We start from the raw sequence: 13,149 nt of genomic DNA on the forward strand, positions 1-13,149 counted from the left end.
TGGCAAACTGCCCCAGTAACCTCTTTCTCTCCGCCAACTCCTGCTTGGTGGGAGCAGTCGGAATGCTTCCTGTCCACCTCGACTTTCTTGTTCAACAACCGTCCATAGTCCTCCCTCCTTCTCCTCCTGTCCCTGTGCGCCTTGAATGAGATAATCTTCCCCCGCCCCCCCCCCCCCCCCCCCCCCCCCCCGAACCACCGCCTTCAACGCCTCTCAAAACATGGCCGCCGACACCTCACCATTCTGATTCAACTTCACATAATCCCTGATCACCAACCGCACCTTCTCACAGAATAATAATAATAATTGCTTATTGTCACAAGTAGACTTCAATGAAGTTACTGTCGCCACATTCCGGCACCTGCTCGGGGATGCCGGTACTGGAATTGAACCCACGCTGCTGGCCTTGTTCTGCATTACAAACCAGCTGTTTAGCCCACTGTGCTAAACCAGCCCCAATGACCCTCTGGTTCGCCAAAAGCCCTGAATCCAACCCCCATCCCGGCCTCAGCTCCTGACTTGAGCTGAGTCTAACCTTCAACCAGTGCAACGCATGATCTGAGATCACAATTCACGCATTTCCCTCCCCCATCAGCACTGCTCAGCCCACTAGGAAAAAGTCAGTTCGAGAGTATACTTTGTCCACACTCTTCCCAGGGTTTCCTAAACCTCCACGGGTCCACCATTCCCATTTGTTCCGTAAACCCCACCCAACCCCTTCGCCATCCTCAAACATTGACTTGGGGCTCGGTTCGAGTGCTCAGTTAAAATCACTCTCCATAATCAACAGATGCATATCTATCTCCGGAATCCTTCCCACCAACCCCTTCACAAACCCAACGCCATCCCAATTCGGCTCCTAAACATTCACTCGCACCACCGGTGTCCTCTCCTACACCCCGCTCATTATCACATGCCACCCAGGTCCTGCACTTCCTTGGTCCCTCCAAGCCCCGTCCTTTTGCTTAGCGAATTGGCCAAGGGGATCAGGGGTTATGGGGAGAAGGCAGGAGAATGGGGATGAAAAAATATCAGCCATGATTGAATGGCGGAGTAGACCTGATGGGCCGAGGGGCCTAATTTTGCTCCTATGCTTATGGTCCTATGGCCACCCTCCGCAACTTTGAATCAAACCCCGAGTGGAATACCTGACCCACCCATCCCTCTCTCAACCTGACCTGATCGTTCACCCTGATATGCGTCTCCTGCAGATAGACCACCCCCTCTTTCAAACCCCTCGATTGTAAGGGGAGTAGACGGGCGTTTCTGCTGACGTAAACGAGACTCCAGGAAGGTATGTTGCCTCCAGGGTGCAAGGGTCTTGGATGTCTCGCTGCAGGACATTCTAAAGGGGGAGGTGAACAGCCAACTGTCGTGCATTTGGGAACCAACGATATAGGTAAAAAACCGGGTGAGGTCCTACATGCTGAATTTAGGGAGTTGGGAGATAAACTAAAAAATAGAACCTCAAAGGTTATAAAGGTTCACCTTAGGTGAAGCGCCAGAGGACTGGAGAGTAGCCAATGTTGTTCCATTGTTTAAGAAGGGCAGCAGGGATAATCCAGGAAATTATGGTTGGTGATCCTTACATCAGTGGTAGGGAAACTATTGGAAAAGATTCTTAGAGATAGGATTTACTCACATTTGGAAACAAATGGACATATTAATGATGGACAGCATGGTTTTGTGAAGGGGAGGTCGTGCCTCATTAATTTTATTGAGTTTTTTGAGGAAGTTACAAAGATAACACATGAGGGAAAGGTAATAGATGTTATATGCATGGACTCGCGGTAGACTGGTACAAAAAGTGAAGTCACATGGGATCAGGGGAGGTGGCAAGTTGGATACAGAACTGGATTGGGCACAGAAGACAGAAGGTAGCAGTAGAAGGGTGCTTTTCTGAATGGAAGGCTGTGACCAGCGGCGTTCCCCAGGGATCAGTTCTGGGGCCTTTGTTGTTCGTGGTGTAGATAAATGATTTGGAAGAAAATGTAGCTGGTCTGATTAGTAAATTCACAGGCGTCACAAACATTGGGGAGTTGCGGACAGTGAAGAGGATTGTCAGAGGATACAGCAGGATATAAACTGGTTGGTGTCTTGGGCAGCGAAATGGCAAATGGAGTTTATTCCGGACAAGTGTGAGGTAATGCAGCACGGTAGCATTGTGGATAGACCAATTGCTTCACAGCTCCAGGGTCCCAGGTTCGATTCCGGCTTAGGTCACTGTCTGTGCGGAGTCTGCACATCCTCCCCGTGTGTGCGTGGGTTTCCTCCGGGTGCTCCGGTTTCCTCCCACAGTCCAAAGATGTGCAGGTTAGGTGGATTGGCCATGATAAATTGCCCTGAGTGTCCAAAATTGCCCTTAGTGTTGGGTGGGGTTGCTGGGTTATGGGGATAGGGTGGAGGTGTTGACCTTGGGTGGGGTGCTCTTTCCAAGAGCCGGTGCAGACTTGATGGGCCGAATGGCCTCCTTCTGCACTGTAAATTCTATCTATGAATAATGCACTTTGGAAGGTCACATGCATGTAGGAATTACACAATAATTAGTAGAACTCTTGTGAGTACTGACAGGCAGAGAGATCTGGGCGTGCATGTCCACTGATCACTGAAAGTGGCAATGCATGTGGATAAGGTGGTCAAGAAGGCATACGTCATGCTCGCCTTCATCGGTCGGGGCATCGAATATAAATATTGCAAGTCATGTTGCAGCTTTACAGGACCTTAGTTAGACCACATTTGGGATATGGTGTACAATTCTGGACGCCACACTACCAGAAGGATGTGGATGCTTTGGAGGGTACAGAAACGGTTATCTAGGATGTTGCCTGGTATGGAGGGCATTAGCTATGAGGAGAGGTTAGATAAACTCGGTCTGTTCTCACTGGAATGACGGAGGTTGAGAGGCGACCTGATAGAGGTTTACAAGATTTAGTGGCATGGACAGAGTGGATAGTCAGATGCTCATTCCGAGGGTAGGAGAGTCCAATACTCGGGGACATAGGTTTAAAGTGCGTGACAGATGTGCAAAGCAAGGGTGGTAAATATATGGAACGTGCTGCCCGGGGAGGTGGTGGGAGCAGATACGATAGTGGCATTTAAGGGACATCTAGACAAATATATGAATAGGGTGGGAATGGAAGTATACGGACTCCGTAAGTGCATATGGTTTTAATTTAGGCAGGTACCATGGTCGGCGCAGGCTTGGAGGGCCGAAGGGCCTGTTGCTGTGCTGTATTCTTTGTGTGAAGACCCGAGACCTCTTCACCGGTCCATTTAGTCCCCGTACATTCCATGTTACAAACCTCTACCATCCGCCATCATCCCCTTCCAATTCTACCTCCTTTTTCCCTTCTTGAATTCTGCCCATCCAACATGGCCCCTTAATCCGCCCATGACCACGCACAGTCTCCAACATTACCATGTCGCATCCCCCCTCCCCAGCCCCATTTAGGCAACAATTTAAATTTCTGAAGAGAACTTAGGTGGGTCATAGATTAGTATGCTTTTTTCTTCGAGGGGTTGAGGTCAAATCCAGTCCAAACTAATGGAATGAAAAATGTCTGCAAAGGCTTCACCCAGTTTGGCCTGCAGTAAAAATCTGTCCCATGTTAGAGCAAGTTGGTCATCAATCTGAAATCTCTCACCAAACACTTCAATTTTTAAAAGTTTATTTTATAAATTTTTTGCCAAGGGACAGAAAATCAATAGTGTGGCTTGGGGATGCTCTTTTGAATTTGGTAATGAGGTAAATGGAATTTGGCGCTCGTTATTGATCTGGAAGTTCTGAATAAGAATAATACATGTTCAAAATGACACGTGTTCCATTTCCCAATTATACACTTTGTTGTGTCACTGTGTTCATGTTTCCTTTAGTCCTGAAAGTTATATTTTTATTATAATTCAGAGAAGTACACTCTGCCTGCAGTGAAGAAAGAGGGAAGTGAGAATCGCACCACTGATGCAGAGCGAACCAGGGCACTCAGAAACAACAGGAATACTATAACCTCAAATATTGTAAGTATATCAGACCAGGTTTTTTGGGGGAAAGGGTTTATAATATTCATAGTATACATTTACGACCTTTTTTCTGAACCAAAGAATTTGTCTCAATAATAAAGCACTCTATGCTTGCTTAATTAGTACAAACAGTTCGTGAAGCTTTGCATTAGTTCCGCCTTCAGGGCTGCTCACGTTTACAGTCCTATCTTTCAGCATAAAAAATATCTGTCACATTCCAAAAGCTAGTAGATAACATTCTGACTAGGAGGTTCACTGTTACATACATTGATACTGCACTGTCTGCGTGGAGTCTGCACGTTCTCCCCGTGTCTGCGTGGGCTTCCTCCGGGTGCTCTGGTTTCTTCCCACAGTCCAAAGGTGTGCAGGTTAGGTAGATTGGCCATGATAAATTGCCCTTAGTGTCCAAAAAAAGGTTAGCTGGAATTACTGGGTTACGGGGATAGGGTGGAGGTGTGGGCTTAAGTGGGGTACTCTTTCCAAGAGCTGGTGCGGACTCGATGGGCCGAATGGCCTCCTTCGGCACTGTAAATTCTATGATGATCTATGATTACTCTCCTATGTGCAGAACCTATGGGTGGCACGGTAGCACAGTGGTTAGTACTGTTGTTTCACAGCGCCAGGGTCCAAGGTTCGATTCCCGGTTGGGTCACTGTGCGAAGTCTGCACGATCTCCCAGTGTCTGGATGAGCTTCCTCTGGGTGCTCCGGTTTCCTCCCACAAGTCCCGAAAGGTGTGCTGTTAGGTGAATTGGACATTCTGAATTCTCCCTCAGTGTATCCGATCAGATGACTAGGGGATTTTCACTGTAACTTCATTGCAGTGTTAATGTAAGGCTACTTGTGACAATAATAAGAAATATTATTATAACCTATATTAGGTTGCCCTGACTTAAGTTTTCACAGACAGCCCTGATGCAGCAGGCACATCATCAATGTTGTGTAAGTCAAATAAATGATCTACGGAAGAGCATGAAATCATTGATACAAGTTCCAAGTGATGGACAGGAAACATCACTCATTCACCAATTTAAGCTGGAAGTTTCCATTTTATCTGGCCACTGCATAAACTACAACTGTGACCCTAATTAATAATAGCACCCTGGAACAGGAGCCTGTCCAAGGCAGGGGACATAGAAGAAGGGTTTCAATATAGGGGAATAAAGGTATCCTCTACATTATAATCAAGATGGGTCAGCCACGGGGCTTGGTTAAGGAATACCTTGAAGTATAGAATCATAGAATCTCTACAGTGCAGAGGGAGGCCATTTAGCCCATAGAGTCTGCACCGACGCTCTGAAAGAGGACTCCACCCTACCCCAATGATCCCTTAATCTAACCTACAGATCTTTGGACTGTGGGAAGAAACCGGAGCACCCGGAGGAAACCCCTGCAGAAACGGGGAGAACTTATAAACTCCACAGTCATCCAAGACCCAAATTGAACCCGGGTCCCTGGTGCTGTGGGGCAGCAGTGCTAACCACTCTGCCTGTAGCTGGATAGACCAGTTGTGATGTATTTATAAACCAGTGACATGGAAAGGAACAGGAGGAAGGAATTGTTGAAGTATTGGAATCTAGGTGCTGAATTTAAAATGTATGATCTGCAGGTGGTTAAATTCTATGATCACCTGAGTTGCATGCTAATGGGAATAGGTATTCAAAAGCCAGGAAATTGGACGTATGGTTATAAGATTTTGAGAATGAACGGTTCATTTCATGGGTAACTGAAACGGGTATTACAACAAGAAGAAGCTGTACTGCAGAGGTTGGCTGTATCGAAACAATGCCGTATACAGTTGCAGCACCACTTCTGTACTTTTATACTCTATCCTTTTAACTATAAAGACCAAAATGTAATTTGCCTCCCTATTGCCTGCTGTACCTGCATACACATTTTGAGATCCATGTACGAGGACCCCCAGATCCCTCTGCATCAAAGCACTCTGAAGTTTCTCTCTATTTAGATAATAAGTTGCCTTTCCATTCTCCGATCAAAATGGATAACCTCATGTTAAACTCCCATTCTGCCAAATTTTGGCCCACCCACATATATCCATTTGTATATTTCTAATTTCCTCATTGCAACTTACTATTCATAAATTTGGCTATAATACCTTCTATCCGTACATCCAAGTCGTTAATATATAGCGTAAATAGTTGGGGCCCGAGGACCGAACCCTGTGGCACCCTATTACGACATTCTTGGCTAGTGCGCTGTGAATTCCAGTCTCACAGGCCCCAGAGTCACAACACAAGTGAATTAACCAATAATTCGTATAAAGTTTCTGAGATCTTTGGCCCTTAACTGCTCCAGTGAGTTCACAACAGCTATTTAATTATTTTAAAAATTTAGAGTACCCAATACATTTTTTCAATTAAACGGCAATTTAGCGTGGCCAATCCACCTAGCTTGCACATTTTTGGGCTGTGGGGGCAAAACCCACGCAAACACGGGGAGAATGTGCAAACTCCACATGGACAGTGGCCCAGAGCCGGGATCGAACTTGGGACCTCGGCGCCGTGAGGCCACAGTGCTAACCCACTGCACCACCGTGCTGCCCACAGCTATTTAATTATAACAAATGGAAGATGAGTGCCCTTGGTTCGGATGTTGAAATTTGTTTAGCTGACAGTCCTTCCAGGACGTGGAGTGATTGAGAACCGCTGGTTGAATGGAATATTCAGTCCGAATGTGCAGACTCTAGGATTCCCTCTTGGAAGTCTCTTTCACTTTTATTGTACTGGGCCTTCACTCAGAAGATCCGGCTTTACTGAGGAAAAACAGCATTCCCCTCAAGATTTTAAAGAGGGCTTTTTAAATAACTGGTCCTGCTTACAGCTTTTGCTTGACTGAACTTCCTTGCAGTTCAATCTGACATGTGAGAGAGAAAAGTCTTTTACTGAGAACCTTTAGACAGAATCCATCAGGTAAGTGAGAAAGATCAGGGTTGTGGCCCTCCAGTTTCTTGATCAAAAATGAAGCTAAAAATCAGATGTAGCCTTCCTGTCCCTGGCAGAACATTCGGAACTGTCAGCATCAAACCGAGCCCAGCAAAGTAAACTGCTCATTGGCCGACAGCCACATCCAAGAAGATGAGTCATCACTGACGCCAACAAATCTTGCTGGATCCCTTTTTTAAAATAAAGGTGAAGTCCATCTTAAGGTGTAGGTCCCAGGAATTGCCCAGGAATTATAAAAGCCAAAACAAAAGAAAATAAAGGGAATAAACAAGGGACAAATTTGAGCGCAGAGACAAAATGGAGCTCATATCTTCTGTTCCGGAAATTTCTGAAAGGTTCCACCAATCCCAAACGAGAATCCGTCAAAGGTCCGGATTTTAAACGGGCTGATTGGCAAAGTCCATCAACATTAGATCACAGGATATGCCATCGAGCATCAAGGGAAGGCCTGGGCCAGTACATTAGACCAGGTGTGTTTTCAGTTTGACCAAAGTCTGCAGGTTCAAAGTGAAAACTGCAATGTTGCAGGGACAGGGGTTTTAAAAAAAGATGAAACAGACAAGAATTTAACAAGTTCCTTACAATTCTAACAATTTCCCAACGACATATTAAGCTAACCGGTCTATGGTTTCCTACTTTCTGCCTCCTTCCCTTTTCGAAAAAGGGCTTTAGCATTTTCCCTTTCCATTGGAACCTTCCAGCATCCAGGGAATTTTGGAATATTACAATAAATGGATCTACAATCTCCGCTGTCACTTGCATTAAGACCCTAGGATGTAGGCAAGCCCTGGGGACTTCTGAATGAAAATTGCTTATTGTCACAAGTAGGCTTCAAATGAAGTTACTGTGAAAAGCCCCACATTCCGGCGCCTGTCCGGGAAGGCTAGTACGGGAATTGAACCGCGCTGCTGGCCTGCCTGGGTCTGCTTTAAAAGCCAGCTATTTAGCCCTGTGAGAAACCAGCCCGAGGTCTGGTGGTACCTGTTCAAAAATTTTAATTTTAATTAATTGACACAATGTCAGTTAGAGGGGTGCAGTGCTCTGACTGTGAGATGTGGCAGGACCGGGAGGCTTCCAGCGTCCCGGATGGCTTCATCTGCAGAAAGTGCACCCAACTGGAGCTCCTCACAGACCGCATGGTTCGGTTGGAGCAGCAATTGGATGCACTTAGGAGCATGCAGGTGGCGGAAAGCGTCATAGATCGCAGTTATGTAAATGTGGTCACACCCAAGGTGCAGGCAGAGAAATGGGTGACCACCAGAAAGGGCAGGCAGTCAGTGCAGGAATCCCCTGTGGTTGTCCCCCTCTTGAACAGGTATACCCCTTTGGATACTGTCGGGGGGGATAGGCTATCCGGGGAAAACAGCAGCAGCCAGAGCAGTGGCACCACGGCTGGCTCTGATGTTCAGAAGGGAGGGGCAAAGCGCAAAAGAGCAATAGTAATAGGGGACTCTATAGTCCGGGGCACAGATAGGCGCTTCTGTGGACGTGAAAGAGACTCCAGGATGGTATGTTGCCTCCCTGGTGCCAGGGTCCAGGATGTCTCCGAATGGGTAGAGGGCATCCTGAAGGGGGTGGGCAAACAGGCAGAGGTCGTTGTACATATTGGTACTAACGACATAGGCAGGAAGGGGCATGAGGTCCTGCAGCAGGAGTTCAGGGAGCGAGGCAGAAAGTTAAAAGACAGGACCTCTAGGGTTGTAATCTCGGGATTACTCCCTGTGCCACGTGCCAGTGAGGCTAGAAATAGGAAGATAGAGCAGCTAAACACGTGGCTAAACAGCTGGTATAGGAGGGAGGGTTTCCGTTATCTGGACCACTGGGAGCTCTTCCGGGGCAGGTGTGACCTATATAAGAAGGACGGGTTGCATCTAAACCGGAGAGGCATAAATATCCTGGCCGCGAGGTTTGCTAGTGTCACACGGGAGGGTTTAAACTAGTATGGCAGGGGGGTGGGCACGGGAGCAATAGGTCAGAAGGTTATCCTGGCCGCGAGGTTTGCTAGTGTCACACGGGAGGGTTTAAACTAGTATGGCAGGGGGGTGGGCACGGGAGCAATAGGTCAGAAGGTGAGAGCATTGAGGGAGAACTAGGGAATAGGGACAGTGGGGCTCTGAGGCAGAGCAGACAGGGAGAAGTTGCTGAACACAGCGGGTCTGGTGGCCTGAAGTGCATATGTTTTAATGCAAGAAGTATTACGGGTAAGGCAGATGAACTTAGAGCTTGGATTAGTACTTGGAACTATGATGTTGTTGCCATTACAGAGACCTGGTTGAGGGAAGGGCAGGATTGGCAGCTAAACATTCCAGGATTTAGATGTCTCAGGCGGGATAGAGGGGGATGTAAAAGGGGAGGCAGAGTTGCGCTACTGGTTCGGGAGAATATCACAGCTGTACTGCAGGAGGACACCTCAGAGGGCAGTGAGGCTATTTGGGTAGAGGTCAGGAATACGAAGGGTGCAGTCACAATGTTGGGGGTTTACTACAGGCCTCCCAACAGCCAGCGGGAGATAGAGGAGCAGATAGTTAGACAGATTTTGGAAAAGAGTAAAAACAACAGGGTTGTGGTGATGGGAGACTTCAACTTCCCCAATATTGACTGGGACTCACATAGTGCCAGGGGCTTAGACGGGGCGGAGTTTGTAAGGAGCATCCAGGAGGGCTTCTTTAAACAATATGTAGACAGTCCAACTAGGGAAGGGGCAGTACTGGACCTGGTATTGGGGAATGAGCCCGGCCAGGTGGTAGATGTTTCAGTAGGGGAGCATTTCGGTAACAGTGACCACAATTCAGTAAGTTTTAAAGTACTGGTGGACAAGGATAAGAGTGGTCCTAGGATGAATGTGCTAAATTGGGGGAAGGCTAATTATAACAATATTAGGCGGGAACTGAAGAACATAGATTGGGGGCGGATGTTTGAGGGCAAATCAACATCTGACATGTGGGAGGCTTTCAATTGTCAGTTGAAAGGAATTCAGGACCGGCATGTTCCTGTGAGGAAGAAGGATAAATACGGCAATGTTCGGGAACCTTGGATAACGAGAGATATTGTACGCCTCGTCAAAAAGAAAAAGGAGGCATTTGTCAGTGCTAAAAGGCTGGGAACAGACGAAGCCTGCGTGGAATATAAGGAAAGTAGGAAGGAACTTAAGCAAGGAGTCAGGAGGGCTAGAAGGGGTCACGAAAAGTCATTGGCAAATAGGGTTAAGGAAAATCCCAAGGCTTTTTACACGTACATAAAAAGCAAGAGGGTAGCCAGGGAAAGGGTTGGCCCACTGAAGGATAGGCAAGGGAATCTATGTGTGGAGCCAGAGGAAATGGGCGAGGTACTAAATGAATACTTTGCATCAGTATTCACCAAAGAGAAGAAATTGGTAGATGTTGAGTCTGGAGAAGGGTGTGTAGATAGCCTGGGTCACATTGAGATCCAAAAAGACGAGGTGTTGGGTGTCTTAAAAAATATTAAGGTAGATAAGTCCCCAGGGCCTGATGGGATCTACCCCAGAATACTGAAGGAGGCTGGAGAGGAAATTGCTGAGGCCTTGACAGAAATCTTTGGATCCTCACTGTCTTCAGGGGATGTCCCGGAGGACTGGAGAATAGCCAATGTTGTTCCTCTGTTTAAGAAGGATAGCAAGGATAATCCAGGGAACTACAGGCCATACTTCAGTGGTAGGGAAATTACTGGAGAGAATTCTTCGAGACATGATCTACTCCCATTTGGAAGCAAATGGACGTATTAGTGGGAGGCAGCATGGTTTTGTGAAGGGGAGGTCGTGTCTCACTAACTTGATAGAGTTTTTCGAGGAGGGCACTAAGATGATTGATGCAGGTAGGGCAGTGGATGTTGTCTATATGGACTTCAGTAAGACCTTTGACAAGGTCCCTCATGGTAGACTAGTACAAAAGGTGAAGTCACAAGGGATCAGGGGGGAGCTGGCAAGGTGGATAGAGAACTGGCTAGGTCATAGAAGGCAGAGAGTAGCAATGGAAGGATGCTTTTCTAATTGGAGGGCTGTGACCAGTGGTGTTCCACAGGGATCAGTGCTGGGACCGTTGCTCTTTGTAGTATATATAAATGATTTGGACGAAAATGTAACTGGTCTGATTAGTAAGTTTGCAGACGACACAAAGGTTGGTGGAATTGCGGATAGCGATGAGGACTGTCAGAGGATACAGCAGGATTTAGATTGTTTGGAGACTTGGGTGGAGAGATGGCAGATGGAGTTTAATCCGGACAAATGTGAGGTAATGCATTTTGGAAGGTCTAATGCAGGTAGGGAATATACAGTGAATGGTAGAACCCTCAAGAGTATTGAAAGTCCAAGAGATCTAGGAGTACAGGTCCACAGGTCACTGAAAGGGGCAACACAGGTGGAGAAGGTAGTCAAGAAGGCATACGGAATGCTTGCCTTCATTGGCCAGGGCATTGAGTATATGAATTGGCAAGTCATGTTGCAGCTGTATAGAACCTTAGGCCACACTTGGAGTATAGTGTTCAATTCTGGTCGCCACACTACCAGAAGGATGTGGAGGCTTTAGAGAGGGTGCAAAGAGATTTACCAGAATGTTGCCTGGTATGGAGGGCATTAGCTATGAGGAGCGGTTGAATAAACTCGGTTTGGCCTCACTGGAACGAAGGAGGTTGAGGGGAGACCTGATAGAGGTCTACAAAATTATGAGGGGCATAGACAGAGTGGATAGTCAGAGGCTTTTCCCCAGGGTAGAGGGGTCAATTAATAGGGGGCATAGGTTTAAGGTGAGAGGGGCAAGGTTTAGAGTAGATGTACGAGGCAAGTTTTTTACGCAGAGGGTAGTGGGTGCCTGGAACTCGCTACCGGAGGAGGTGGTGGAAGCAGGGACGATAGTGACGTTTAAGGGGCATCTTGACAAATACATGAATAGGATGGGAATAGAGGGATACGGACCCAGGAAGTGTAGAAGATTGTAGTTTAGTCGGGCAGCATGGTCGGCACGGGCTTGGAGGGCCGAAGGGCCTATTCCTGTGCTGTACATTTCATTGTTCTTTGTTCTTTGTTTGAGATTTTGGGGAGGTTCGGTTTTGCCCTGAAGTTTGTGGCATGGGTGCGTTTGTTGTATGTGGCCCCGATGGCGAGTGAACGGACTCGTGAAATGAGATGAGTTGACGGAGTTTCGGGTTGCACAGGGACTCGAGGCAGGGTGTCCGCTGTCACCGCTGTTGTTTGTACTGGCGATATAGCCCTTGGTGATGGCCCTTTTAGGGGCTGAGTAGAGTGGCATGTGCAACCTTTAAATGTTGTCTCGCCAATTCCCCTGCCTATTTAATCGTTCCCTAAAATTTGACACGTAATCCAATAATGTAAGTTCCGACTGCTCACACCAATTTTTCCTTAATCAATTTAACTGGTCCTCTTGCCTCATGAGGTAAGCAGTCCGTGACGGTAGCACGGTAGCATATGGTTAGCACAGTTGCTTCACAGCTCCAGGTTCCCAGGGTCGATTCCCTGCTTGGTCACTGTCTGTGCGGAGTCTGCACGTTCTCCCAGTGTCTGTGTGGATTTCCTCCGGGTGCTCTGGTTTCCTCCTACAGTCCAAAGACGGGCAGGTTAGGTGGATTGGCCATGATACATTGCCCTTAGTGATCAAAAGGTTTAGGAGGGGTTATTGGGTTATGGGGATAGGGTGAAATTGAGGGCTTAAGTGGGTCGGTGCAGACTCGATGGGCCGAATGGCCTCCTTCTGCACTCTATGTTCTATGTTCTGTGACCAAACATTTGTTCTAACGGACTGAATATGGTTGACTCATTAGATGCATCCCTAATTGCAAACAGTACACATGGAATTCCTTTATCCAAATCCACTGGATAATCTTGCCAATAAACCCTCAACATTATCTTTAATGTCTGGGGCTGGTTTAGCACAGGACTAAATCGCTGGCTTTGAAAGCAGACCAAGGCAGGACAGCAGCACGGTTCAATTCCCGTACCAGCCTCCCCAAACAGGCGCCGGAATGTGGCGATTAGGGGCTTTTCACAGTAACTTCATTTGAAGCCTACTTGTGAAAAGAAGCAATTTTCATTTTTCATTTCACTTCTATGTCTGTTGCCACCTTTCTAACGCTCCCTGCGATTCTGGATGGTACACAGTTATAGAACATAGAACCATACAGCGCAGTACAGGCCCTTCGGC

At 47.2% G+C, this 13,149-nt stretch overlaps 1 protein-coding gene across 4 annotated transcripts in view; it reads left to right on the forward strand.

Moving 5' to 3' along the window:
* kdm5ba (lysine demethylase 5Ba) overlaps nucleotides 1-13,149 on the forward strand; it is a 676,108-nt gene that overhangs the window by 134,601 nt on the left and 528,358 nt on the right. For all 4 annotated transcript variants that reach the window (XR_011935801.1, XM_072480724.1, XM_072480725.1 and 1 more), the window contains exon 7: nucleotides 3,905-4,014. Coding sequence is in view for 3 of the 4 variants with exons in the window: in XM_072480724.1 (XP_072336825.1) it covers nucleotides 3,905-4,014 (110 nt within the window). In the remaining variant the exon portion in view is untranslated. The remainder of the gene's footprint in view (nucleotides 1-3,904; nucleotides 4,015-13,149) is intronic.

This window comes from Scyliorhinus torazame, chromosome 17 (assembly GCF_047496885.1).
Source record: "Scyliorhinus torazame isolate Kashiwa2021f chromosome 17, sScyTor2.1, whole genome shotgun sequence".
Classification (NCBI taxonomy): domain Eukaryota; kingdom Metazoa; phylum Chordata; class Chondrichthyes; order Carcharhiniformes; family Scyliorhinidae; genus Scyliorhinus; species Scyliorhinus torazame.